At 31.6% G+C, this 27,926-nt stretch overlaps 1 protein-coding gene across 1 annotated transcript in view; it reads left to right on the top strand.

Annotated features, from left to right (window-relative positions):
• The first annotated feature begins 6,697 nt into the window (after positions 1-6,697).
• Positions 6,698-27,926, top strand: part of LOC129227853 (serine/threonine-protein kinase B-raf-like) — a 33,348-nt gene continuing 12,119 nt past the window's right edge. Inside the window, exons 1-10 of the mRNA XM_054862471.1 lie at positions 6,698-6,793; positions 8,267-8,438; positions 10,507-10,601; positions 12,242-12,345; positions 14,286-14,391; positions 14,478-14,641; positions 20,652-20,856; positions 23,951-23,987; positions 26,553-26,716; positions 27,205-27,316. Of these exons, the coding sequence (XP_054718446.1) occupies positions 6,710-6,793; positions 8,267-8,438; positions 10,507-10,601; positions 12,242-12,345; positions 14,286-14,391; positions 14,478-14,641; positions 20,652-20,856; positions 23,951-23,987; positions 26,553-26,716; positions 27,205-27,316 (1,243 nt within the window). The 5' untranslated portion in view covers positions 6,698-6,709. The remainder of the gene's footprint in view (positions 6,794-8,266; positions 8,439-10,506; positions 10,602-12,241; positions 12,346-14,285; positions 14,392-14,477; positions 14,642-20,651; positions 20,857-23,950; positions 23,988-26,552; positions 26,717-27,204; positions 27,317-27,926) is intronic.

The raw sequence follows: 27,926 nt of genomic DNA on the forward strand, positions 1-27,926 counted from the left end.
ACAAAAAATATTTTACTGCTGCAGTGGCACACCCATTATTTCTTCCTGGAAGAGGCTAGAATTTTTATAAGGAATTCAATTGTTGAAGTTAGAGGCAAAACCTGAAATTTCATCAACTTCCCTGTATTTATGTAGCTTTTTTAAAAATAATTTTGTATCAATTTTATTACTAATTTTATTTAATTATCCAATCAACTTTCAGCAAAGAGCAAAATAGTGCTCTTTACTGTGCTCTGCTTCCTCTCTATACATAAACTACAATATCAGTTTAATTTGTAACTGATAAAAAACACAGTAACCTAAGAAAGAAAGACATTGAACAAAGAAAATTGCACCAAATATTATTGAAAAATAAAATAAATAAGAAGTGGACTCCTCAGTGGGTGAATAAGCCTGTAAGGGAAAGATTTTTGCAGCAGCCATACTTTAAAAGAAGTAACTTTCAAACGTTTTATTTAAAAAATGCTAGTTATTATATTCATGAATAATCCAATAATTGTACCCTGAAAAATTCCAAAATTAGAAACTGTAAAAACATAGTTTAAGGCCTTTTCTTTGGTCTGGTCAAGTGGATTATGACTAAGGTCACTTGAATTTTTTTCCTCGAAATGGGACGCTTTATAGAAGCTTGAGCTATATTATGCTTTGTATGATTTAAAAATTGAACTTTTTTTGATGGTTTGTGCTTATTACAAAGAACAGAAAAGAACATATTAAAAAGAAGAATAACAATTTCAATAGATACACACTCATAATAAAACGCTTAGTTAATCAATACCGATAAGTATTAAAGAACTTAGACACGTTTTTATTTTCTATTTCCACCTGACCATGGTTGCGTTCTACATTAGACCCTCATTTTACGCGGGGGTTACGTTCCACGGAAGTGCCGCGTAAATTGAGTCCTAATCAGGGCCGTATCCAAGGGGAGGGTTTTAGGGGTTAAAACCCTGCCGTTGGGGGAAAAAATAATAAGCCGAATGAAGTAAACGCACATTTGACCCCTTATTGACTTGAGTGTGAAAGTTTGTGTGCAGCGCTTTGAAAAAAAAAATCTTTCTGGAGTTATTTTGCAATTTAAGACTTAACTGCTGAATGATCTGTCAATTTTAAGCATTAACTGCTTTTATATTGCTTATTGTAAGGAGGTTATGATGAATTTTGCATATGTTACTGCTATGAAGATGCATTAGCGATTGTGTTTGGTAATGTAATTTGAATCTGCATCAGACTCTAGCTCATTATGCATTATTTAAGAACATAAAACCTGATATAAACGCTACATTCATTATGAAAGAATTTTTGCAGATTTTAATACTTATTGTAATTCTCCGCATAGTAAACAGATTTGATTACAGAGGAACAAATAAGGTTTTATATTAAAAAGAAGCTGTGAAATGAAAAAATACTGTGGTCACTTGCGCAGCCAGAGTTATCTTTCGGGGGGGGGGGGGGGGGTACAGCAGTTCTTACAGATGTATAAATGCCATACTAGGATTAGCAATTGGACATAAAATTAAAGTTTTTGGAGGGTTCCCCCCCCCTTATTGGGTAAGGCTGTAGAAGCATCAACCCCCCCCCCCCCCCCACCCTCCTTTATGAGAATCTGGACACGGGCCTGGTCCTAATAATAGTGTTAAAATAGGGGTTTGGCTCTGTAGATAAAATACTTCAATCTAGTGATGACTAGTTGTATAATAAGTTTAATGTGTACTTATATCGACTTTTATGCACAACATATATAAAGAAAACAAAAATTAATTTCGTGTTCTGTTTATAAAGAAAAGCTGACTATGATAGTCTTTTGGAAGTCATTAAGAGTTTTTCTCTGAAATTCTTTGCAGAGCATTAATGCATCCGTGATCACTTGTGTCATTTCCATGATGGAATCTTCCTTTACTAACAAATCAGAAAGATCATTTCTATTGTTTAGGAATGGTTCAAAATTTTCAATGTGAACGTTTTTGGTTGTGCGTCACCGACATCGGTATCCTCGTTGGATTGGGCCTCCGTTGTCATTCCTAAAAGCTCTTCTTGCAGTGAGTTCTGAACTGTGTGAGTTTAATAACTTTACTTCTGGAAAGAGCTCTGGAACCAACTGCATAAAATGTCTCCAGTAGCCCAAGCTGGATTATTAGTACGCCAAAATGCAGTTGATTACGTGTAATCTGCAACCTTTAAGAGTTTGGATTTTGAACGAGGGGAAAATTTTATCTGTTTGCATTGCCGCATCCGTGTAAAATAAAATAAAGGTGTCAAATCTTAAACCGCATAAAACGAGGGTCTACTGTATTTCAACTTGACCAAAACAATAAAAATTATCCAAAAATAGCTGACATGTGTGAGTGCTTCACCATTTTTTGATAATTTTAAAAGTTTCAATTGTATAACCACACTTGAATATTTATAGCACATTCTCCGTATTGTTGCCCACAAATTTGTTACGGCAGCATAATTGCTACTGTGGTATTCTTTTGATTTACCAAAAGTTATTTACATAAAAAACCAATTTTCTCAAATATGATAACTATTTTTGTCACACTGATCAACTAGTCGCGTGAATATGCTTACTTTGCTCGATTGGTCATGTGACTAACTTGATCTCTACTCTGTATTTTATCATCTAGGCTCAAGTTTCTTGCACTTTTCTTTTTTTCCCCAAGTTTGCTGCAGTAGGTAGGATGGTAATTTTCAGAAAACTGGACATTTCTGCGTCCCAACAGAATTTGCGGGGATAACGGTACAGGCTGATTGAAAACAGAGCATATGGGCTGATCTCCTTAGTCATGACCCTTTTTAAATTCATCCTGCCTTCTGGGGGGCTTAGGCCTTTTACCCTCCTTTCTGGCTCTGCTACTGTATTGCTATATAACAATAAGAATGTTTAAAATGCAGTTGACACAATCATATCTATATTGTTATATCATAAAGGGTACTTCCGCCAGAAATGAAATTTTTGGTAAAAGAAATAGCCAATATGTGTGATAGTACATCAATTTAATCCTATGGAATTCATGCATAAAATTTATAAATTTTAATTTTATATGAACAAATAAAAAACAATAGTGTGCTGGGAAATAACATTTAATTTTATCTATATTCACAGAAAAAATTAAGATTAAAAATGAAATTAAGTGTGCTTATAATAACATTTAAGTGTATTTAGATGAATATGCTACTTGAATTCCAATGGCGCATAAAAAGTTTTTAGGTAAAACTAATTGTTATTAAAGTGGAAATAACTGTCAAAAAGTATTAACTGCAGGTTACTGCCGACACGTGTTTCGGCGTTACAAGGAATGCCTTTTTTCAATGCAAAAGAAATGAGCTTATGTATGGAAAGACATCTGACTTTTGTCAGATTATTTCCGTAAACGAAAAGGGGTATGAAAGAGCACCGATTTGACAACATTGAAGAGGTCAAGATAAAAATGAGGGAGGAGCTAGCTGTCAGCAATTTCTAAAGCTGACTTCAAAAACTGTTTTGAACAGTGAAGTACTGGTGCAACAGTTGTTTTCAAGGGTATAATAGTTTTGTAAAATATTTTAAAATGTACCGTATTACCCTTAGAGCAGGAATTAAAATGGAGGGAGCAAGTCCAATCATTGGCTTAGCAAAAGGGAAATTCCATGGTGTCGGACATAAAAAATGAAGAAAAATTCCTGTTTTAATTCCATTTACCAAACATAAACTGATCCAAAATGATTAAATTTATTTACAAGATACTTACTTCATCTCACTGAATGAAAAATCATGTTAGTTTTTCAAAATAGATTCTTAAAGTATAAATTCAAAAAATTTAGCGAGTTGGTGTCGGACGTAAACACACAAATAATAAAATTGATGGTTCACTTAAAAATTATTAAAAGTCTGTGAATTGGTTTACATTTTCATTTTAAAAACAGCTCAATATTCTTAAGTATACTTATGATTGAAGCATATTTCACATTTTTCAAATGATATTATTAAGAAAAAAATTATTTAAAAAATATTATTAGCTTGGTGTTGGACGTAAATTTTCGGTGTCTGATGTAAATTGTTCATGTTAGATGTAAACTATTGCACTTAAATGTAAACACAGAACAATGATTACAGTTATAAATATGTAAATTACAGGTTAAATACACAGAAGCAGAATTTACCAAGTAAATTCAGACGTAGGGTTGCTTGGGGGAAGTGGGTCACTGGGGTAAGTGGTTCACCCTCGAAAACTGAAAAAAGCATAAGGTGGTTTTTATGCTTTTTTACATTGATCATGTCATGGTTCATCACAATGATTGGTTTTGCATTTTTTTGGGTTTTGAGGAATTTTTTTTCTAGATCAGAGAACTTAGTCAAAAAAGAAAAAAAAAATCTGAAAAATATTTTTTGCCTAGTTTAAGCAACATTTTTCAAAGAAGTGTTTCCCGGTTAGCTTTTATTATTTTTTTTTTATGATCATTAAACCTTCATGTACAGTTTAACTTAAAGTGCATGCTGCATCCAGAATTTTTGAATGAAATATTAGTAATAACTGTTTTAAAGGAGGAGTTCCGCTTACCCCGTGAAATTTTGCCATAAGATGTCACCACACTAAGGAAGAAGTGGTTCCCCATAACAATGAAGATTTGAAAATCAAAAGCAACTCTGTTGAAATATTTGTATTAGTGAAATACAAGGCAACTATGAATTGATAATTTAGCTACAAAAACTGCTAAAGCTTGTGATTAGTTATTTGGGAAACTTTTGTCAAAGAAAACCATTAAGATTTATGTAGGACTAATGTTGATAATGGTTCTCTTCCTTTGCCAACTTTACATAGATGCAGTCATTTAGTGTTTCCAATTTCTTTTTCAACTTATAGTTTTGGCTAATTTGCCAAAATTTATCTTAATCAACTGTATTACATACATTCATTCAACACACCTTTATATACACAAACTGTTCTCATGAAGGGTACTACTTACCCCATTCAACCCTACATGTATATACAGTGAATTCACTAAGTTGTTTTTTATGTATATTTTGCTTAAACTTTGAAATTAAAGGCAAAAATAGGAGAAACACAGATGAAAACATATGCTGTGTAAAAAAATGCAACAGTGTCGGACGTAAAAAAATTTTTACGTCCAACACCTAGATTTTAATAAAAAATATTCACTTGTTACAAAATTAAAATAGGTTACATCAATGAGATTGAAAATCTTGCTTTGTACCCAAAATTACATGTATGTAGCTTTAAAATTATTGACTCAGCATAATTAGTTGCACATTTTGGTGTCGGACGTAAAACACTTAATGTACCCTAGAGAAATTCTTTTACAAATCAAAATGAATTAATATTTTGACACATTTTTGCAGCATCACCAGCAACACATTGTATTTTTAAATGGTTATTCATGTCAATTCATAATATTGCTATGTATTTTTTGGAAAAAATAGAACTTCTTTGCGAATCACCAAATATGGTTTGAAAATACTCAAGATGTTGACCTTAGTTTAACCTCCTGTAACTTATTTATAACTGAAGTCATCAAATTTTAGACAGGCATTTCAAAATATACATCTCTTTACCTTTAAAATGATACCTTATTTGTTTAGAAATTTTAAGTTTGAAAATTTGATCATCTGGTTGTCTTTATCATGGAATTGCCCAAAAGCTGACCCAAACGCCCCAAATCATCTGACTCTACAACGAGGAATGATTGGATGTTTTGCGTGAAACAAGTGAAAGAAACCTAATTTCCTCCAATGCTTCTCTTAAAAATCTGTCATGTGACTTGGGATCTTGGTTGCATGAATAAAAGTCTTCACTCCCTCCATTTTATCTCTTCTCAATGGTATTATCCTGCATTAGCCATCATGCCGCAAAATTCAGGGCTCACCAGATTTTAAATAACAACACTTGCCTGGTCCTTTCCCGTATGCCGGAAAAATTGAGGTTAGGAAAAGAAAATACTATTAATTATATATATATTCAGCTTAAAAATGAATCTAAGTTCTATGCGTATCTTATTAGTATTAATAAACAGTTTAACTTTGTAAAAATATTTACTACCAATGTCATTTTATGTTTTAGCAAGAAAAATATTTTTTAGAAACGAATAATTTTATAAAAATTAAATTAAAACTAAGCAAACATTTAAGCAGTAAGCTAGTTATCGCCCCTAAACCAGTGCTGAAGAGTTTATCTTAGCTATTCAATAAATAAAAAATAAACTACCTCTGTAAAAGGAACCTAAAACAAATTATTTGAAAAAATTATGAACAAATCGCAGTAACAGTGCTTACTTCTGTGAGCCTAGCTTGTTGATTTACTTTGCTATATAGTTAGATTTCCTTTGAGGTGTTCTGCCTTGATACTTATGTTTTCTTAATATTTTTTTGATAGTTTCAAGAGTAAATGATTCTTCAATCCTATTATTATACTGCAGATTCAATTTTCTGCACTACAGATGATTTGCTAAATCTTTTGTTTTTGATACAAGGTTGTTTAATGAAATTGTGTTAACTATTGATGAAATTGTACAACACATTTTTAATTTCTTTCAAATTATTTCCTTTCAGGTCTCTGTCTCAATTTCAAAACATTATTACAAGTTTTTTTTTTTTTTTTTTTTTTGTGTGTGGGGAGGGAGGGGAGGTATCGGTATTGCTATGCGCTTTTAAATTGAAAATAAATATAATATTTTATTTTTTCTCCCTTTCCAGTTAAAGAACATCAGAAGTATGATAAGATTAACAAAAGGAAATTTAGAAGCTTTAAATGCAAGATTTGCTGAATATCAACACCCCCCATCTATGTATATAACTGTAAGTATTTTTATTTAATTTTTTCTAGGCTTCAAAACTTTATTATTTGACTACTAATTTATCAAAAGGGAACATATCCATTTCCCAAAAATGTTTAGGAGATGGGAAAAAAAAAGGCTTAAGCAAGATAGTTTTGTTATATATTCTGGGGTATAATTGAGCGCAAATGCATACCAGATTTTGTCCCAGGATCAGAAATTTTCATATAAAAAATCAAGGAGATATTTGAATTTCAATTTTTGATGTGTGCCATTTTGTTTGATAAAGGAGAGATTAACCTGATCAAAAAACCTAATGTTGACAGCTCAAATTTCATCGAAACTCTAATACATATCCACCTCATATCAAAGTACTTAACCCGGGAGAACTCGCATCGGGCCTCTCAAGCCCGGTCATCACAAAACTACGCTGCCAAAAATCACCCCTTCAACGGAAATAAATGAGGTCCACAGCAGCTGCATTCGAGGTGACCTACATACTGACCACATGCTTTTCAGGAATGTACATTCCCCCTTTTCCCCAGAAAACTCCGGTTTGGGCCTCAGAGGCCCGGAGTGAGCGCTCACGCTTTTCATTTCAGATTGTGAGTGTAAAGGAAGAGGTTGTGAAATGCATCGCTATTTAAGCTACAAAGATGAAATGAAGAGGTTGCAGACCTTGTTGGTTGATGTTTCAACTGATGAGAACTCCCTTAATGAAGATGATGAAAAAGAAGTTGACACAGAACAGTACAGCGATCATCAGTCATGATCAGAAGATTAAGATTCATGTATCATAAAACTTTCTTAAACTTTACCCTTTAAAACCTATTATAGAGACTGTTTATCTATTTATAATTCAGGGTTGAAAACGCAATTTTTTTTTTCTATTTTGCAAACTCAATTTACTGAAATAACCACTCCGGGCCTACGGAGCCCCCTGCGAGCTTTCGTGTGACGAAAAGTACCGCGAGTTCTCCCGGGTTAAACCTAAAATGAATGGATGAAAGTGTCTGTGAGCTTATTAGAGCATATGAAGTTTTGATCATCATAACTTCATAAACTCCTTTCTTGGGATCAAAAAGTAAGAATGTTTCCTAGCTTTTTGCTTTGTAGGTGTCTAGGTGTTCATAATTTACTCTTCTATAAAATGTAAGATGTAGAAGAATAGAGCAAAGATATAAAAGGTAATAACTTAAGTACTTTTTACTTACTTAGGGTGTCAGGTGTAGATATCTTTTTATGCCCTCTAAAGATTAATAATTTTTATTATTATTTCTTTTAATTTAATTAAAGTTCATTTTTTAACTAGCATTAATGTTTTAAGTTCTAGTTTTCAAAATTTTTATTAAGTTCAGAAAAATAATTGAACTTTGATGCTTCTATATTCTGCCAGCTCCAATTTTTATCCCCCTATCTGGAATTCTTTTTTGAACAACAAAAAGCCAAGATTAAGACACATAATAATTTTGCTTATGCTCTCCCTTTTTTCTAGGAATATGAAGATCTGACGAGCAAACTGAATGAATTTCAGATACAGGAACAAAGATTATTGGAGCAAATAGGCAATAACTGTGATGGAAGAGATTCCCCAGAATATTTAGATGATGGTGATTCATTCCTAGCAGGAATGCAACTTCCTTCTAATAATCAAGTTAATTTTTCAAGTAAGTGTACAAGTCATACACGAAATTGCTTGAATGCTACTTCGTGTGAATTGTCTGGAAATTTGGGTCTTAAAACTACTTGCTTTACATTAAAAGAAATAAATATTTTTAGGAATGTATTTTGTTATTCCTTGAATTTGTTAATGCTGTTATACAATTTTGTTGTGTATTAATTACACTGTCTGTAAAACAGCTTTTCATGTTTCTGTATGAGGCATTTTATCTAATCTGTTTTTCAGCACTTTATTACTGCATTTCATTTGAATGTAGTTGTGTAATCGCAGAATAGTACAGTTGAGCAGCTGTTTAAAACATTTTGTTGGAGTGTATAGGGATTTTTTTTTTTTTTAATGGAAGTGTCTTGGATGCACTTTTGTAATAATTGCAGAACTTGGTCATTTTTGTTTTTCTGAATCTAAGACCCTATATATGCGCATGTAGGATTTGGTTTTGTGTGATTTCTGTCTTTCATTTCAAAAAAAAAAAAAATTAATATTCAGAAAATGGAACCCAACTATGCCGAACAGTACAACTACAATGTATGAAACAAGGTAGGTGCTGTTTTATATCATCGTCCTATTGAGTAAAACAAGTCATTTGATATGTTAGATATTTCTCAGGGGCCAATCCAGGATTTTTTTCTCGCTACCTATTTTTGTGAAAGTATTGCAGCATTCTATTTTTGTTTTTTTTTTTTTTAAACAGCATTGCTTTTGAATTTTTAGAGGCATCCTAATTTTTGTAAAAGAGAAGTAGAACAAGTGAAATTTTAGTTCGAAAAGTGTAAATGTCACCTTTTTAGTATTTTTAACAGGTTTCATTTTTTAGGGGGGGGGGGGAGCTAAAAACCTAAGAAGTACGAAAAATACAAGAGTAGTTTCAGCTTAATGGGCTATGTACTGTGTACAATATAGGAAATTATGAGAAAAACGGTTTCCCAAAACAGATGTTAAAAGATTGCGATAATATTGCATAAATATATTTTTGCGAGAAACAGGTGTAAACTAGTTAAAATGCTACAGAAAGTTTGCTATTTAAGCGATTGTTCATATAAACCTGCTTAGAATTTTATTTTATGAGCAAATTTTGTTTTAAACAAAGAAACAAATTTTATATTTTAAAATTTGAATTTTTGTGAAATTTTCGATGTTTTTATGAAGCTACTGATTTTTTTACTTGATTTTTGTGAAAGTACTGATTTCAAAACAAGATTTTTGTGCAGATGCTGAAAAACGGTAGCAAAATCAGCCTGTATTGGGCCCTGTTTCTATTTATTTAGTTCTATTGAAATCTTCTATCACTTCCACATTATTAACATTATAATTCAATTCAAATGCCATAGTCGTGCGTTGTCAGCTACATAAAGCACTAGTATATTAATTCTATTTTCTTCCTGCAGTTGATAACGCACGACTACGGCATTTGAATTGAATTATAATGTTATTAATGTGAAAGTGACAGAATATTTCAATAGAACTAAATAGGAATATCTAACATATCAAATGACTTATTTTATTCAATAAGACGATGATATCAAACAGTAACTACCTTGTTTCATATATTTTAATTTTTTTGCCGTAGTTGGGTTTGTTTTTAAAACATTTTTTAAAATTCTTATATTACCTGCTTCAACCAGTGATGTAACAACAAAAAATTGCGTGACGTAATAGCGTGAGTAATACTTACTTAACAAGCAAGCATTTTAGTGTGATATACAAGAATGGTAAATTAAAATTTTTTGTCATTCATGAAAATATTTCTGGAAACATGAATTGTTTTGCTGATGATATAAAAGTTCTGGGAAATGTAGAAAATGAAAAGCAAGTAAAACAGCTTCAAGAAGATTTAAATCATATTACTAAGTGGGCGAATAAATAGGGTATGTCAGTTAATGTCTAGGGAAATGTCAAGTGCTATACTTTGGTTTTGAAATTTTAATGCTGAAGGATTAGCTGTATTGTGAATACAGAGTCATTAAATTTAGGTGTTAAAGCTATTTTTTATCACAGTTGTGTCATGTTTGAACGTATTTAGAAGATTGACTTGTTTTGTTTCATTTTTTTTATAGGTTGTACAACTGCAGATACAAGTCCAAGAATTTCTCCTAGGTCACCTTTAAAATCTGTAGTGAGAGCTTTTCTACCCAACCAGCAACGTACTACTGTAAGTAAACTTTTTATATGATTGATTTTTATTTTTTACTCTTTGAAGTAATATGTTTTAAATAATCTTAGGTAATTAATTACATGAAATATATTTTAAAACAGATGAAAATTAAAATTTTTTTTGCTTTCAAATATGTTTGTAAACTTATCTATAGTTTGTTGATGTTCTTTTTTCCCCTTATATTTAGCTATAGTTTTTAATATTTAATTGATTGGGTCATGGTGTACTTACATGAGAACACATTTCTGAAATTGCTCCACCAATTGTTGATGCTTATTGAAAATACAGGAATTTATTATTAAATAATAATTATTATAAACAACTTTATACAAATGTTCTCACATGAAATTCGATGTAGATAGAATTTCAGATTTTTCTCAAAAAATGACTTTAACCCTAATATTTGTACCTCAGAGCCAGAAGGACGGAAGTCCAAAAAATTGCATTTTCTGTTTATTAGTGCTTTGTATGTTTTTTAAAAAAATCTTTTTAAATTTTTTATCAGGGTTAAAAGAGCGCCTCTGCCATCCTTTGGATACGCCAGGAAAAAGTTTTTCCTCTTTACGGTAAAATTATCATAATGTGACTTACGTTCCTTGGGCTCTGAGGTACAGATATTTAGAAATATATTCTGCTGGCTGAAATTGCTACATACATTAAAAGCTAAAGCTTTTGTTCGAAGTCAATTCCTCCATAAGCTCTTTTTTTACTTCCGTTTTCTAGTTAAGGAAGTATCGTAATTTTATTCGGCATTGAAAAAAATGGTATGTTTTAACCACAAATCACATTTTCCCTTCTTTAATTGTCAAAAAGATTGCCTATTAGTCTCACTTCTACCTCAGCTTGATTAGTCCAACCAGTCGCATGATTCTTTGTACTGTACATCTACTCCAAAATACTGAATATCTACTGTAAAAGTAATCACTCAACCCTGATTTTTATGTTAAAATTCATCAAATTTTTTGACATAAAAAATTTAGATTCTGTCAAGAACTTCAATGACTTTGAAAAATTAACCAGTTGTCTTTGGCACATAAAAATATGCTTTGTGTACTAGGCCATTGAAGCAAAAAGGTACACTTTCATTGTTAATATCTTTCACCATCAAACCATCCAAAAATATGATAACTCAAAAAATGAACAAAATTTTTAGAAATCAATGCATCCAAGTTTCAATTAAATTATGCAGTACTTTTTAAATGAAATCACTCATTTATAACAAAAGTATCATTCTAATCAAAACTTAATATGATATTGCCTCTTTCTTTTTCACAAATAAACATGACGCAAGCAGTAAGCTTCTATCATATTGACTAATAGCACATAACTCTCAAGTTGAAGACAATAGGAAAGTGCAAGAAGGTAGACATGGCTAATGACAAAAAATATATGATTTGCTCCATTTTGTTGAATACTCGGTGTGAGTTATTGAAAGTTCAACAGCATACAAATTAACATATAATGTTTTTTTTAATGTACTTTTGCAATAAAAATATATTTTCCCTTTCATTATCTCATTTCTGATAATGTTGCTTGTTTGTATTTAAGAATTTTCTTGAAATACATACTAGATACAGTTATTCTTCTTTCTTTTTTTCGTATGTGGATTAATGTTGGACTTTTTCCTTTTGTACTAGGTTCAAGTTAGACCAGGACAAACTGTTCGAGATGCTTTATTTAAAGCAATGAGAAGGCGGAAACTTACTCCTGACATGTGTGTAGTTTATAGGTGCAATGGAAAGTGAGTAATTGCTTATTTTTATTTTTATTTTTTTTCGAAGAAGAAAAATGGGCTATTTTTTCCAGGAAGCTATTAGAAACCTAAAGAATGAAAACAGTATAGTTGCAAAGGTTGTTTTATTATTATTATTTTTTTTTTGATTGATCATTGCTTAGTTACAACTTACAGGTGTGTTTGACCTTTTTTGAAAACAATATTCCCTTTTTTTAGTTTTAAAGTAGTTTAAAGTCAAGAGCTATTTTAGCTTAGAGTAAGAAAAGAACGACTATTTTGTATAACATTGCTACTATTTCAGCCGAAAAACGACTAAAATGTAAAAAATATGACTGATGTAAAAAAAAATAAAGTTAAAAAAAAAAAGAGAAGCTTTAGCTTCAAGTATCATCTGCTGAACTTATCTAGCTTTGAACTTACTCAGGTGTGCCAAATAACGGGAAAAGTCGCTAATTAATAACCATTAAAATTATATGGATGCTAATTAGGGATCCGAATACCGATTAATCAGCTGTTGATAATCGGCCGAATGATCCAAATGATTATTTTTAATGCTTCCAATTCATCCATCATACTTTTCTCTAACAATTTTGACTTCAGAAATAGTTAATAGTTTGTTTCTAAGAAAAGATTTATTTTTCTCCATTTTCCCAAAATAATTTCAAAATTTCATCCAATTTTTTTGAGCGACTTTTCATATTATTGTTCACTAAACTACGTTATGTTAATGAGACATAAAAATTTAAAACTTTTAGGGTTTAGCCTGAGGTCAGCAGGTTAATTTTAGAAGCACTTTGAATTTAATTTTATTTTTTAATTATAAGTAGCCATTCAATCTTTATGGGTAACTTTTGAACTCAAATAATTTTTCAATTTGGAATCCTTCTGCTTTCCTTTTTTCTCGTTCTTACATGAAAGTGTTACCTACTAGAAGTAACCATAAACAATGGACCAGCTAAGTTCCAATTATTTTACTCATAAATAAAAAAAATGCCTTGTTCATAGAAATAAAAAAAAATAAAAAAAACTTTTAATACTTGAAAATCGAGGCTAATTTAATATCAAAGTAGTAATTTTGTTAATTTTGCAAACAATCAGTTATTTTAATGATTAGTGAGAATATAATATTAAGCTCTCTGAATTAAAGTACGGCTTGATTAGTAGTTTAAAATGTATGTTAAAAAATAGCATTTAGTAAACTTGAGAATATACTGGCAATTTATAATTTTGGTAGAATACCTATTATTGATGTACTTCTCCTCCATTATTTATTTTCTCCTCAGAAATAATGACATTGATAAGGTCTGTCACGGAGGTGAGGAATTTTCCATTAATATAGATATATTTTTCAAGGAAATTTTTTTTTCTTCGTTGCTATAATCTGGACATGTTAAGCATATGAAAAATGTTCACTTCTTTTTTTTTTCATTAATTTATGTCTCTGAAATTCCAAGTGAAAAAAAAGTTGAAGTGCTTATAAGTCTAGTCAAAGGAAAAAGTAGTTAAAAATTGCCGGTTGAATTCAGTGTTTGTAATGCTATGACAAGTTATAGAACAATTGAACTATGCCACAATTCAATAATTTCTGTTCATGTAAATTTAGGTTTTCACATCACAAGCTGTTTAGATTACCTGTAATTTTGAAACCCTGATGTTCGGATTGCTTAGTACTACTATCCACTGTACAAAGTGTGCAGGGGGGAAAAAGTGCCTGCAAGCAAATGTGTTATGTAGTGAAAATGTTTGATTTTCAATGTTTAAAAATTCTGCTGCATTTTATTTAGTCATCCGTTTATTTTGTAGATAAAATGATAAGTTTTTCTTGTTAATTGCCAAGTAGTTTATAAAGTCTTAGATAATATTTCATATAATGTGATTATTTAGTCAATTTGTATTTAAATTTTGTTTTATTTTTTAAAAAAATCCTTTTTTTTTTTTTGTTCCAGAATGCGAGTTAATTGGGATGATGACATTAGTACATTAGAAGGCGAAGAAATTACTGTTGAAATTCGGGAGAGAATTCCTATTACTACTAGCATATCACATAATTTTGTAAGTAATTAATTTTTTTAGCTCATGTTTGGCTGATTCTCCAAAGACATCAAAAATGAATTGAACTAATTTCTTATTCCATTTAGGTTCGTAAAACTTTCTTTACTCTTGCATTCTGTGAATGCTGTAGGCGGTTACTTTTTCATGGTTTTCGATGTCAAACGTGTGGGTATCGCTTTCACCAAAGATGTGCAAATGGTGTTCCTACTCTTTGTCAACCTCTACGGGTAGAAAATAATTACTATAGATAGTAAGTACTAATTCCCACTCTATTTTATTTATTTATTTATTTTTTTAATGAAGGCCTCATTTATTTGTTTCAGCATAAATATTTAGTGTTTTTATATTTTAGCAGGGTTCGTACGCTCCGGGAATTCCGGGAAAACCGGGAATTGTCAGGGAAAATGACACTGTCAAAAATGTCAGGGAAAAGTCAGGGAGTTTTAAAATTTTGTCCTCCAAAAATTTTTTTTCCATTTTTTTCCCAAGGAATTAAGTACTATGAGATCTAGTCTTCGTTTTTATTGTGATTTCACGAAAAAAATTGTAAATTTTTATCTAAACCGACGCTGGCACTTAAAAACTGCAATCGAAAAATGAACGTTTTTTTTTTTTTCACAACGAAAAATGCGCCAAAAGAGCGAATATTTTCTTGCATGGAGTCAGTGAGGGGAACGCATTTCTTTCTACTGCCTAAAGTTTTAGATGGGTTGCCACAACATTCTGTTCGGTTCAGGGTTCGTACGCTCCGGGAAAACTTGGAATTATCAGGGAAAATGTCTTAGTCAAAAATGTCAAGGAATTTTCCAAATGTGTCCCCAAAATTTTTCTTTTCCCAATTTTTTCCCAGAGAATTTCGTTTTATAAGATCTAATCTTCATTTTTACTTTCTTCTATATCTAATATATAGAAGAAAGTATTGGATTCGTGCAAATTTTCGAATTTCGAATTTTGACGGATTCGAACGTTTTGAGGTGTGCTGAGTCCATTTCGACTATTTTTGGAAAATGTCTGTCTGTCTGTATGTGTGTGTGTATGTGTGTGTGTATGTGTGTGTGTATGTGTGTGTGTATGTGTGTCACGTCTGTGTGTGACCAGTTTTTTGTGGCCGCTGTACAGCAAAAACTACTGAATGAAATTGAACGAAATTTGGTACACATATGTGCCCCTATGTGAACTTGTGCCCATTGGTTTTTGGCGCGAATTCATCCAAGGGGGGTGGAGCAATGGGACGTTTTTTGAGTTACGCGTGATTGCTATTCCTCAGGAAGTAACTGGCGGAATCAAACAAAATTTGGTCCATATGTTGCCAGTAACAGGAACAGGTGCTGATTCAATTTTGGTGTCAATACCTCAAACGGGGGTTGAGCTATAGAACGTTTTTTGTCGTCAATTGTGACTGCTGTATCTCAAGAAATAATGAACAGGATTAAAGAAAAATTTATCGGCAAGTAGCCCTTAGTGGGTATAAGAGCTGATTTTATTTTGGTGTCAACAGCTAAAAAGGGGGTAGCGCAATCGCCCGTCCTTTTTTTCCATTGTGAGTACCCTATCTCAAGAAGTAATGCTACGTTCTGGTTGAAATTTGGAATATATGTGAATCCATACGTAAACAGGCTTTGGTTCAATTTTGACGCCAATCGCTCCAAGAGGTGTTGATTTTTTTTTTTTTTTTTTTTTGAATAAAAATAGCTTTATTAATGCAACAATAAGAAAGATAAATCGTAATAGATTGTCGTCTGCGTATTTCTCGTGATTTTAATTGTATGGAAATGATCGGAAATATTATCTCAATGATTTAAAATTTTTAACTGTTGCCATCTTATGTTTGTTAACAAATAAAATATTTGTAATTAATTCAAGCAAGGCTTTTAAAATAACTTTCAATTTTCGCTCTTTGCTTTTGCAATAATTCAGACATTGGGATGGTCGTCAAGTTTTTGCATGTGTAATTTTGTTTTTGTTGGGAATATTGCTTCCTCGTCAAGCATGGGGAGGGATCAGAAAAGAAAAAAAAGAAAAATATAGAAGAAAGTTTCGTGATGGCCACAACATACTAGTTAAAGTTGGTCCTGACTTTTGGATCACCCTGTATGTTAAGAATCACAGTAGCTATCATTTTTATTACTTTCTTCTATATCTAATATATAGAAGAAAGTATTGGATTCGTGCAAATTTTCGAGTTTCGAATTTTGACGGATTCGAACGTTTTGAGGTGTGCTGAGTCCATTTCGACTATTTTTGGAAAATGTCTGTCTGTCTGTATGTGTGTGTGTATGTGTGTCACGTCTGTGTGTGACCAGTTTTTTGTGGCCGCTGTACAGCAAAAACTACTGAATGAAATTGAACGAAATTTGGTACACATATGTGCCCCTATGTGAACTTGTGCCCATTGGTTTTTGGCGCGAATTCATCCAAGGGGGGTGGAGCAATGGGACGTTTTTTGAGTTACGCGTGATTGCTATTCCTCAGGAAGTAACTGGCGGAATCAAACAAAATTTGGTCCATATGTTGCCAGTAACAGGAACAGGTGCTGATTCAATTTTGGTGTCAATACCTCAAACGGGGGTTGAGCTATAGAACGTTTTTTGTCGTCAATTGTGACTGCTGTATCTCAAGAAATAATGAACGGAATGAAAGAAAAATTTATCGGCAAGTAGCCCTTAGTGGGTATAAGAACTGATTTTATTTTTGTGTCAACAGCTAAAAAGGGGGTAGCGCAATCGCCTGTCCTTTTTTTCCATTGTGAGTACCCTATCTCAAGAAGTAATGCTACGTTCTGGTTGAAATTTGGAATATATGTGAATCCATACGTAAACAGGCTTTGGTTCAATTTTGACGCCAATCGCTCCAAGAGGTGTTGATTTTTTTTTTTTTTTTTTTTTTTGCGAATAAAAATAGCTTTATTAATGCAACAATAAGAAAGATAAATCGTAATAGATTGTCGTCTGCGTATTTCTCGTGATTTTAATTGTATGGAAATGATCGGAAATATTATCTCAATGATTTAAAATTTTTAACTGTTGCCATCTTATGTTTGTTAACAAATAAAATATTTGTAATTAATTCAAGCAAGGCTTTTAAAATAACTTTCAATTTTCGCTCTTTGCTTTGCTTTTGCAATAATTCAGACATTGGGATGGTCGTCAAGTTTTTGCATGTGTAATTTTGTTTTTGTTGGGAATATTGCTTCCTCGTCAAGCATGGGGAGGGATCAGAAAAGAAAAAAAAGAAAAATATAGAAGAAAGTTTCGTGATGGCCACAACATACTAGTTATCAATGTATTTAAAAAAATTGTAACAATTTTAAAGCAATGAAAAAAGTGGCGACACAAAAAATCTTCAGCAGCCGCCATTTTTGGCTCTCAGTAGTTCCCAAGGGAAAAAAAATCAGGTGAACAGCAATTATGCACAAACTCAACAGGAGAGAAGACAATTTACTGCTTCAGAAGCACAACCTGTAGATGGGAGAGTCGATCGGGGAAAATCTTTTTTTTTTTTTTTATTATTATCGGAAAATCATTTCAGCTACGTGTGAAACGTAGTCGCCATCTTTGGTCATTCACAAGATGGAGATACGATCCAAAAATGCCTAAGTTTCTAAAAACAAAGCAGAATTGGATGTTTTCTTTAATTGAAAACTGATGAAAACAACAAAAATGGTCTGCAAATTGTTTTTCTATTATTATTTGAAATAATTTTCTTGAGAAATGAAAAATTTTGTTCTTAAAACTTAATCTTGTCCTCACTGCCTCGGACGCAAATGTGATAAAAACTTTTCAATGAATTGTAGTATCATGAAGATTTATTATTTTTTAATTGTTTTCATGCAACAAATTAAAAAAAAGTTATTTCTTATTTTTGGGCATAGCCGCCATATTTGGTCATTCCCAATATGGAAGTACACAAGACTTTTTCAAGTGCCTAAGTTCCCAAAAACGGCTTTGGATGTTAATTGCAATGCAAACTATTGAAAACAACACAAATTGTGCCCTTTTTTTCCGGATAATTTGTAATTATTTTCTGGAGAAATTCAAAATTTAATCTTCATAAATTTTTTTTTGTTTTAATTGATTTAGACTCTTATGTGCTAAATACTGACTATTTTGCTTTTATTGTAGTTTTTTAAGGATTATTAATTATTTATTACTACTTTTATACTACAAATCCAAAAATCTACTTATTATTTTAAATTTTTCACTTTGACGCCATATTTGATCGTTTGCACAATGGAAGTAGACTTAAACTTCCAGAAACACAATTGGACGTTTGTATCAATGTGTAATATTGAAAATAACATTAAATGTGCAAAAAGTTATGAATTTTTGAAAATTAACTACCGTAAAATCCCGAAAGTAACCCCCCCTATTTTCAAAACAAAACTTGTTGATTTCAAAAGGGGGGGTTATAATCAAGATTTTTCTGAAAAATTAGTGAAAATAATTGTTTTTAGTAGTATTAATTTTAGAGTACAGAAAAGAAATAATAAGTAAATAAGAGTTAATATTAATGAAGAAAGAGAAATTAATTAATAAAAACTTGTCATAATTTTTTAGTAGTAATAAATCGCATGAGGGCGCACTTTTTTTTTTCGAAAGAAAGGATTTTGCACCTTAAGTTGGCAAAACCCATATAATTTATCGCTTGAAAATTCATTATGTACTGAAAGTAATAAGGTTACAGTAAAAGAATTAAAATCTTAATGTTCTTGTTTCAGAAAAGAAGCGAAAATCGCAATCACGGCCGCAAATTCGTTACGAAGATTGTAATTTCGAAAACTGAGCTTTGCAAAAAATCGCGAACGCAAACACAGACAAATCTCTTACTCGATTTAGTAAAGTTTACATTTCTGATGATCCTAAACTCGTTCAATTACATTATTTCTCCTTTAAAAAAAGGTTATTTTTAAGTTTCGCGCTACTTTTTAAGCAACACGTTTCCAAAATGGTGTCACGTTTTCAAAATGGCTCCGTGTTGAAGATCATTCAGTTTCACAAATCAGAACAAAAATGCTCCTTCCAAATGGAATAAAAAGCAGTACAATCGTATAAATTTCTTTTGTAATACTTATGAACAAAAAAAAAAAAAGGGTTCCCTTGCATCAAAAGGATTCTAGACATTTTGGAAGGAATAAACTATGGAGACCATTTTTGTTTTCTTTAAATCATTGTGATTTCTTTCTTTCTTTTTTTTTAGAAAAGCAAAACTGCACATGGAGGGGGAAACTAAACCTTTGTAAATGCTTTCCAAGTAAAGCAGAAAATGTTATCCTTTTTTTGCAGGGAGTGGCAAATGAAGATGATCGGAAAAGTTTCAGGTGAAGGGGGGGGGGGTATATTCAGGATTTTAAAGTGATTTCACTTTTCACAAAAAATGGGGGGGGCTATAATCGATAGGGGGGGTTACTTTTCGGGATTTTACGGTATTACTTTCTGGAAAAGAAAGTTTGAAATTTTAATGTAAGCGTCCTTTAATATGTGAAAAAAAAAAAAAAAAAAGATTATTGGCATTGGCCTATGATTGGCGGATGTTGATTTTTGTTACTATGCATTACATGGTATGCCGATTGATGCAACAAGTTAATCATATTTATACTGAAATTTAGCATTGCATTTTGCTCAATATGTTTCGTGTAACCTACTTATAAGAAAATAAAAAGTATTGTAAACCAAAAGCAGATGCTAAAAGGTTGCTGCAGGACTACAGCAAAACGCTATAATATTACGCGTGACATCAAAGAAACACTAAAATAAGTTGAAAGTACTCTGTTTTCAACAAATAGTAAACAAATTAAAACAATTTTAAACAAAATGTTTAAAAAAAACCTAAAATTTTGACAGAGAAAACAAACGAAAAAAAAACCAAGTTTTTTTTTTTTTTTTAAATCTAAGGGAGAAGTTTCAGTTCTTCTGCATCGCTACTTTAAACAATTTTAATTATTTTGAAAATATTACTATTTAAACCTAAATTTTGAATGAAGCGAGTAACCTGGAATTTTCTAAAAAACAACCTGGAAAACCTGGAAAAGTCAGGGAACTTTTTTTAACCAAAAGTGTATGAACCCTGATTTTAGATAATTTTGATTTTAGTTATAATTCAACTAATTAAATCTTCATAAACTCTTGCAAAATTGAAATTAAACACAAATGGGGCTGGAATGTGCACCAATAAGTAATAAGTCATTCTTTCTCAGTCAAAAAGTTAAATAGATTAATGAAATTCCAAGCAGCTTGCTAAATCAAAGATCTTTTTACAATTAGTTTATTAGCTGGTGCAAGTGGTCCACAGCAGCCTCAAGAATATGCAACTCTTCCAAATCAGTATTTATATCCACAACCACCTGCTACTTCCCCTCCTCAAGCAGTACCCAGACCACACCCACCTCCGCTGGGTCAAAGAGAGCGATCAACTTCTGCTCCTAATGTTTGTTATAACATGGTCAACCAAACAGATTTGACGTTAGAGGTAAGAAAAACTCATATCTAACTCCTGAAATCGTTATGTTCAAGAAATTTAGGTGAACTGGGAAATGTAAAGTACAATTAAGTAGAATATTTAGTTTTTTTAGAAATCACAGGGTTGCCACGCACCGGGAAAACCGGGAAAACCTGGAATTGTCAGGGAAAATGAAAATGGCCGAAAATCAGGGAAATGTCAGGGAAAATGAAAAATTGCATATTTCCGATCGTTCTTAGCGCGGCCCGCGGTCTATGACGTCAAAAAAAAAAAAAACTTTCAGCCTTGTTTTTTTTCGCCGCCATTCCCTTCCCATTCGTCGTTTTGTCATTCCCCTCTTTCTTCTTCCCCCTGCAGCTCTTTTTATCAACTCTCTGCCATTGGCGCGTGCGCCATAGCAGTCGGTGGCGGACACGGACATGCGCAGAAGGTACTTCTTTTCTTCCTCGTTTGAGCGGGCTCTGTTTAAACGCTGCTTGTTTACGTCAGCAGTTCTGAAGTTGTTATGATGCACAGCACATTGTTTTGTCTGCGAGTGCGACTGAAGTTTTTAATGAGCTGCAAAAATCTTTTCATATTTTATATTATTTCTTTAAATTAATTAATGAAATCGTATTATTCTAAACAATTTAGTTCATTAGACAATTTTAAACTTAGAAAGTTTCTTTTTTACAGAAGTTATCGCTAATCTTTTAGTATTTTGGTAGTGATCTTTAAAGATTTCCTATGCGCTTCTTTCTTTCAAAATAAAAGTAATCCCATTAAAAAAAAAATCTGTACATCAGAGAAGTTTCTGATCAATGCTGAAAATTTAACTTTATAACTGGGTGCCCACAGGAGTGATTATGGCGCAAGTTGCGCCATCAAATTTTTTTTTGGGGGGAGGGGGGTATTTTTTAATTATTTATTTTACTTTATTTTTATTCAAATTATTTACTCATATTATTTTACTTTATTGTTTTCATCTGTGTGTGTGTATTTTATTGGGGAGCGAGCACACTTTTCTTTCAAAACAATAATAATTAAAAATAAATAAATAGGTTAAAAAATAAAAGAAAAAGAGGGTTAAAAATAAAAAAAAGCGCTAAGGCGTTCAGAAATATTGGGGGGGGGGGGTGCCCTTGAACTTGGGGAGGAGCACCCCTGTTTTATGAGCAACAAACAGGGGAAATATGTGAAGCTAAAAGATGCATGATTTTTTTACACGCCAAAGTCTAAAAGCGCTTTGAGTTCAATGGATTGGTGAGGTAGAAGGCAATAATTGAAAAAGTTTAGGTTTCATAAGTTTTTAGTTCAGATGATTTTAGCAATTAACTTTATTTTTGTGATACAGATGTCACAATTGTTAATTTTGCAGTTCTTTCACTTGATGTAAGGCAGTGGCTCCTCGCTATTGAAAATTAGATATGCTACATTTACATTAATTGTTTATTACAGTGATATGCTTCACTTGTGTTAGTACATTAGGGTAGTTCAAAAGTACACTTAAAAAAAAAAAGATTTCTCCTAGAAAACAGGACACCACTCAATATTTTTAGAATTGTGGATAGTAAAATACTGGAGGAATTTTAATTTCCTATTCCAACTGAAAGAGGGTGCTCGACCCCCTCCCTCAAACTTCATAAGTATGAGGAGGGGGTTAAAAAATACATTGAACTGAAAAAACCAATGTTACATACTATAATCTACACGAGTTATATGCATATTCATTGCAATAAAATAATTACTAACATAAAAAAAAGCTGGGGAAATGAAATGTTTCTAAATTTGTAGGTTTTTTTATACTAGGGCTAATGTTAAATTAAGGGGTCATTGAGCACCCTCTTAAAATTTGAGTAAGAAGCTAAAACTTTTACAGCACAATACTATTAGTAAATCTAAAAAAAATAAGGGGTGTCTTGGACTCGAGCTCAGAGAAAAAAAAAATTGAACCACCCTTAGTACATATTTTTGATTATTTCAGCTTGAGTAAATTAAATTTGGTAATCATTGTTTGTAAAGTTTGAAAATGAGATAAGTTTTATCAAAATTTGAGATGTATATATTAATGTTGCAAAATGAATGTGGAGATCGATAACCTGGAATTTTTCTCAAAACCACCTGGAAAACCTGGAAATGTCAGGGAATTTCATTCTTGAACTTCTGTGGCAACCCTGAATCATTTAAAAATGCTTGTTAAATAAATGCAATGTATTTTTTGAAGTTCAATTCCAGGTATCCTGTTATAAGAATGCATGAATATATGAGAAAATAAATCTTGAAGTTTTAAATATTTACATATTGCACAGCTGCTAGCCAGGGAAAGAAACGAAGATAACGTGAGAACTGTCCCTCCTAAATGAAAAAGGAGAAACAATTAAATGAGAATCTCCGTCAGAAATAATTTAAAAAATCTTCATCAGAAAAGATCTAATAGTATAGATAAAACACCCTTGAAAATAAGAACAATTTTCCTTATTGTTGCCATTAAAATAAGAACATTAGTTCCATAAAATCCTAGTTAGCATCATTGATCCTTAAAAAGACCAAAAAACATGAAACCTTCCATAGAAATGTATAATAATTAACCCATGCGCAAACATGGTCATTTGGGGAGACTGGGGATTAAAAATGGATTTGGGGGATTAATTTACATTTTAATAAACCATTTAATGTTATTTAGGCGTTTTGTTTTATTTATTAAATGAGATGATAAAATAATTTGGTGTAAAAATCGAACAAATATGACTGATGAGATACTTTCAAATTTATGGTTTTCAATAAAATTTGAATAAATATCTTGGAATCCTTTTTTTCTGTATAAAAGGTAAAATATGCTCTATTCTGCATGCCTGACAATGTATACAATTGTCAGGGTTTATGATTGGCTGAGTAGTTGAAGCTTGGAAACAGTACAAACAAACAAACTCACTCACTTTCGCATTTTTAATCTTAGTAAGGATATAAACTGTTACGGACTAGGCTTTTTCAAAATAAATAATCTTTAGAAAAGTTAGTCGTAATAAGGATTTATAAGTATTCAACTATTTTTATTCAAATATTTTATTTTCTGTTTGAAAGTCTTGAAAGTATTTTTAATATTGGTGCTTCTTATATTTTTTAGGAGTTTTCCTCTAGACTAAGAGCTCAAGGCTCACAAGGTAATGTGATAAAATTCCTATAAATAAGACTTCAATAAACAGCATATTTTTATTATTTAAATTTAATAATTGTTTATAAATGCTCGCTTTCTTTTTTTGTCCCTGAACATTTATCTTATCTCCTTTTTTTAAAATATTTTTATTGTAATTACCTTAATTTTCAGAAGAAATGCCGCATCCCCAAAAAAGTGCATCAAAGATAAAAATTGCTCAGAAGCACTAGGGTAACGACCCCAGTAATTGGCACTTTAAGAGTTTGTCCTTTAAACTTACCTTAGTTTTCATTACTTAGAAAAAAATATTAACTTGAAAATATTTTTGTATCAAAGAATGCACATCTGTGCATCTACTTAGTTCGCTGAAAACAAAAATATTTGAATTGATATTTTTTATAAAAATACATGTATAAAAAGTTACCAAAATCACCAGTAATTGGCACCTGATACCCCAGTGTATGACACCTTGTAATCCAGCAATTGGTGCATATTGATAGAACTGGAAAATCACTTTATTTTTCACTTTTACATTACATACAAATTTTATCATCATAAGAAGCATAATTAATGTTAGTTTAAAGTAGGTAATTTTACATAAAGTACTGTTAAATTACACATCTTGATGTTGAAGAGGTATTTTAGAGAAATAAAAGTAAATTTGGAGTGTTATCCGTGTTAAAATAAAAATGGGGAAAAATATCGAGATCATTGCTATTTCATTAGTCGGTATGCAGTTTTGATTTTACGAATTATAGCTGTTTCCATAGAAAAAGGAACATTAACCTAATGATTCTAAAAAACCATAAAAAGTAAAAAGATTATCTACAGTCGCAATATCTGACTGATGGCCAAGCATATTCATTTTTTATTGTTTCTCTAAAAAATTTAGAAGTATATTCTGTAGGATTCAAATCAATAGTAGAACCCATATAATATTGTTGCAGCAAAAGTATCAGAAACCAAATAGTGACATATTGCACAACACATTAGTGGATATAGGCTCATGTGCCAATTACTGGAGATTAGTAAAACTGAAGCACCAGTAAATGGCATCCATCATTACTTCAAAAATCCAAAAAGGGAGAAAAATATACTTCTACCCACGCAAAGTAACATCTTTCAACTAAACAAAACTTTTGACAACCAAAATTTAAAATATATTTTAAGTTGGCTTTTAAGGGGTTGATGCGCATGCTTCTAAGCCAGAGAAGAAGCTTTTGCAACAAATATGGCTGATTTCATGCGAGCCACATTTGTTTCTCTTTCCTATGCATTGCTACCATTTAGTAACATGAATTGAAATTATAATCTTTAATGTAAATGTACATTCAGTTGATGTATGGCCTTCTACTTTTAAAAGATAGGGTACAAATCTTATTTTAGGACATTTTTGTTGGATGTGCCGAACACTGGTGACCTGCCAATTACTGGGGGTGTTACCCTATATCATCATAATTGCCGGGACTTTTGCAAAGCGAGAGCAAGGAAGTATCAGATAGAAGAAGCACATTTCCCATGTTCAAGGAAATTAACTATCCAGGGCTTCCAAATTTTCTCAGGCAATTACAAAAGTTCTGTAAGATTAGCCCAAGACATATACAAAATCGCTCACTAAAATATTTAAAAGATCAACTCCCTTTTGAAAGCTTTTTTGCAAAGAAAGAAAGTGTATCTACAAATTTCAGAAAATATCCTGCAAAATTGGCAGTTAAAAGATTTTACATCAATATCCATTGCAAAGAAGTAGCCTGATTTGCAATTTTTGACTCAACCTGGCAATCCTGGTTATATCTCAATGATCATGACAGGAAGGAAGTAGGAAAAGATAGAGGGATTTTAAGATGCCAAGTGTAGGGAAATCCAGCTGAACTTGTTTACCCCCCCCCCCCCCCCCCCCGGTCCTTGAATATATCTCGCGCTAGCTATTAAGAAAAAAGTGTGAGAAGAATGGGTGAATTATAAATGCTGCATCAGTAGAAACGTGGCTCTTTAAAGAAATTAACTTTTAAACATGTGAGCGCTGCTGTGCATCTTCTGAAAATTATGGTAATCTATGCATTGTTCTATTTCATTTGCAGAATACATTTATGTACAAGATAATTTTTAGAAACTAAAAATTAACTATTTTTAGAAGCTTTTTAGAAAATAAAAATTTTATTCTAAATTGATTGTCATTAAAAAAATCTCCTATTGGTGCTTCTGTCAGTTTATATTTTCTTACTTATGGTAATTATTTTCAAAGAAGTTTAAATGTGTGGTACTGTCAAACTTTTATAGTGAGTGCCAAGGGACTGGGACATTTGGTTGTTAAAACCAATTTTAAAATGTTCATAGAAAAAATTATAATTTGTGCTATTTGTTTTTATTTCTATAATGTACCAAAGGCCTATTATAAGCGAGTTTGACTGTAATATTATACTAACCTCAAAGCACATTTTGCATGATATTATTCATACACAAAGAATAGTCACTGATCTTCTAATAGCTAACTACTTTCCTTTCCTTTGTTTCTATATATTTTACAAAATAATTGGTATTAATATTAGAATTCTATAATTCTAATTTTCAGGTACAGCTGGTTTAGTACCTTACTGCCAAAGTGCTGCTACTATTGTCAGTTATAGTCCAAGCTCTAGTCCCACTAGAACGCAGAGTGCCCAGGGCTCTCCAACGAATAGCCACAAACCCTGGAGACCTCGTGCTCGGTCAGCTGATGAAAGCACAAGAAAAATCGTAAGTTTTTTTTTTTTTTGGTTCTGGTTTTCTGGAGTTTTTTTTTTTACAAAATCAGCAATTGCTGTTGTTTTGCCTTTACTTTGCAGTTCATCAGTCAAAACACTATCTGAATCAAACAATATATTTAACCAAACATACACTGAAAACATTTGAGAGAAATCGATTGTTTTTTAAATGCGAAAACAGTTTTTGCTTCTGTTTTGTTTAAGATTTTTCAGCGAATTATGTTTCCTCTTGCATAAATATTGTAGAAGCTTTCCATTTTTTTTTTTTTTTTACTTTTACAAAAAAAAACAGGTTAATTATCGGTAATTGAAAGTTATATTTGGATATTATATTGTAAGTGAGAAGTCTTTAAAAAGAACATTGGCCGTAGTAACTAGGTGAATAATAATTATGATTTATTCCTATTTTATGTTTAAAAGTATTTGCTTGCATTTAGACCCTAAACTGCTAATTAGTTTTTATGTGTCCAAATTTTATAGAGACCTCCTCGAGAATCTATTGAAGACTGGGAAATTCCTGCTAACGAAATTCAGACTGAGCACAGGATAGGCGCTGGATCATTTGGAACAGTTCATAAAGGACACTGGCATGGTACTTTAATTATTATTTCTTTGTTATATTAAATTCATGCTTTGCAGTAATGTTTTTAGTCTATAGACGTAACCTGTGTTGTACTTTTTTGTTTATTTTAAAAAGTTTTTGAAAGTAGTGAGCCAATCCGGAAAAGTGAGGAACAAGAGCAGAAAAAAAAATCTTATGTATTTCCAGATTAACAAGACTGAAATCATTGCTCTCATAAAAATTTAAATTAAACTGTGATTGATTTAAATTGTTATGAAAACAAAGTGTGGTTTCATTGATTTCAGCATTTTATTAGGAATTCTTTCATTAAAACTTGAATATTTTATGAAATAACTAAATAAACTGATTTTAATGAAACACCCAATGCTATGAAAATAAAGTTGAAAAAGGGACTGAACTAATATTTGGTTAGTTATAAAGAAAAAAAATATCCGCACTAACCACACCAGAAATGAACTGAACTTAAAAAGCAAAGAAAAAATGTCTGTAAAGTCTGAATATCCGCATCACCCCCCCCCCAATCTTTTTTGGGGGGTGGGGGGGTGGGGGGAGGAGAGAGATGTATTTTAATTGTAACATTTTGTTTTTCATTACTCAAACCACAAATTAAAAAATTTTA

This window comes from Uloborus diversus, chromosome 8 (genome assembly GCF_026930045.1).
Source record: "Uloborus diversus isolate 005 chromosome 8, Udiv.v.3.1, whole genome shotgun sequence".
Lineage (NCBI taxonomy): Eukaryota > Metazoa > Arthropoda > Arachnida > Araneae > Uloboridae > Uloborus > Uloborus diversus.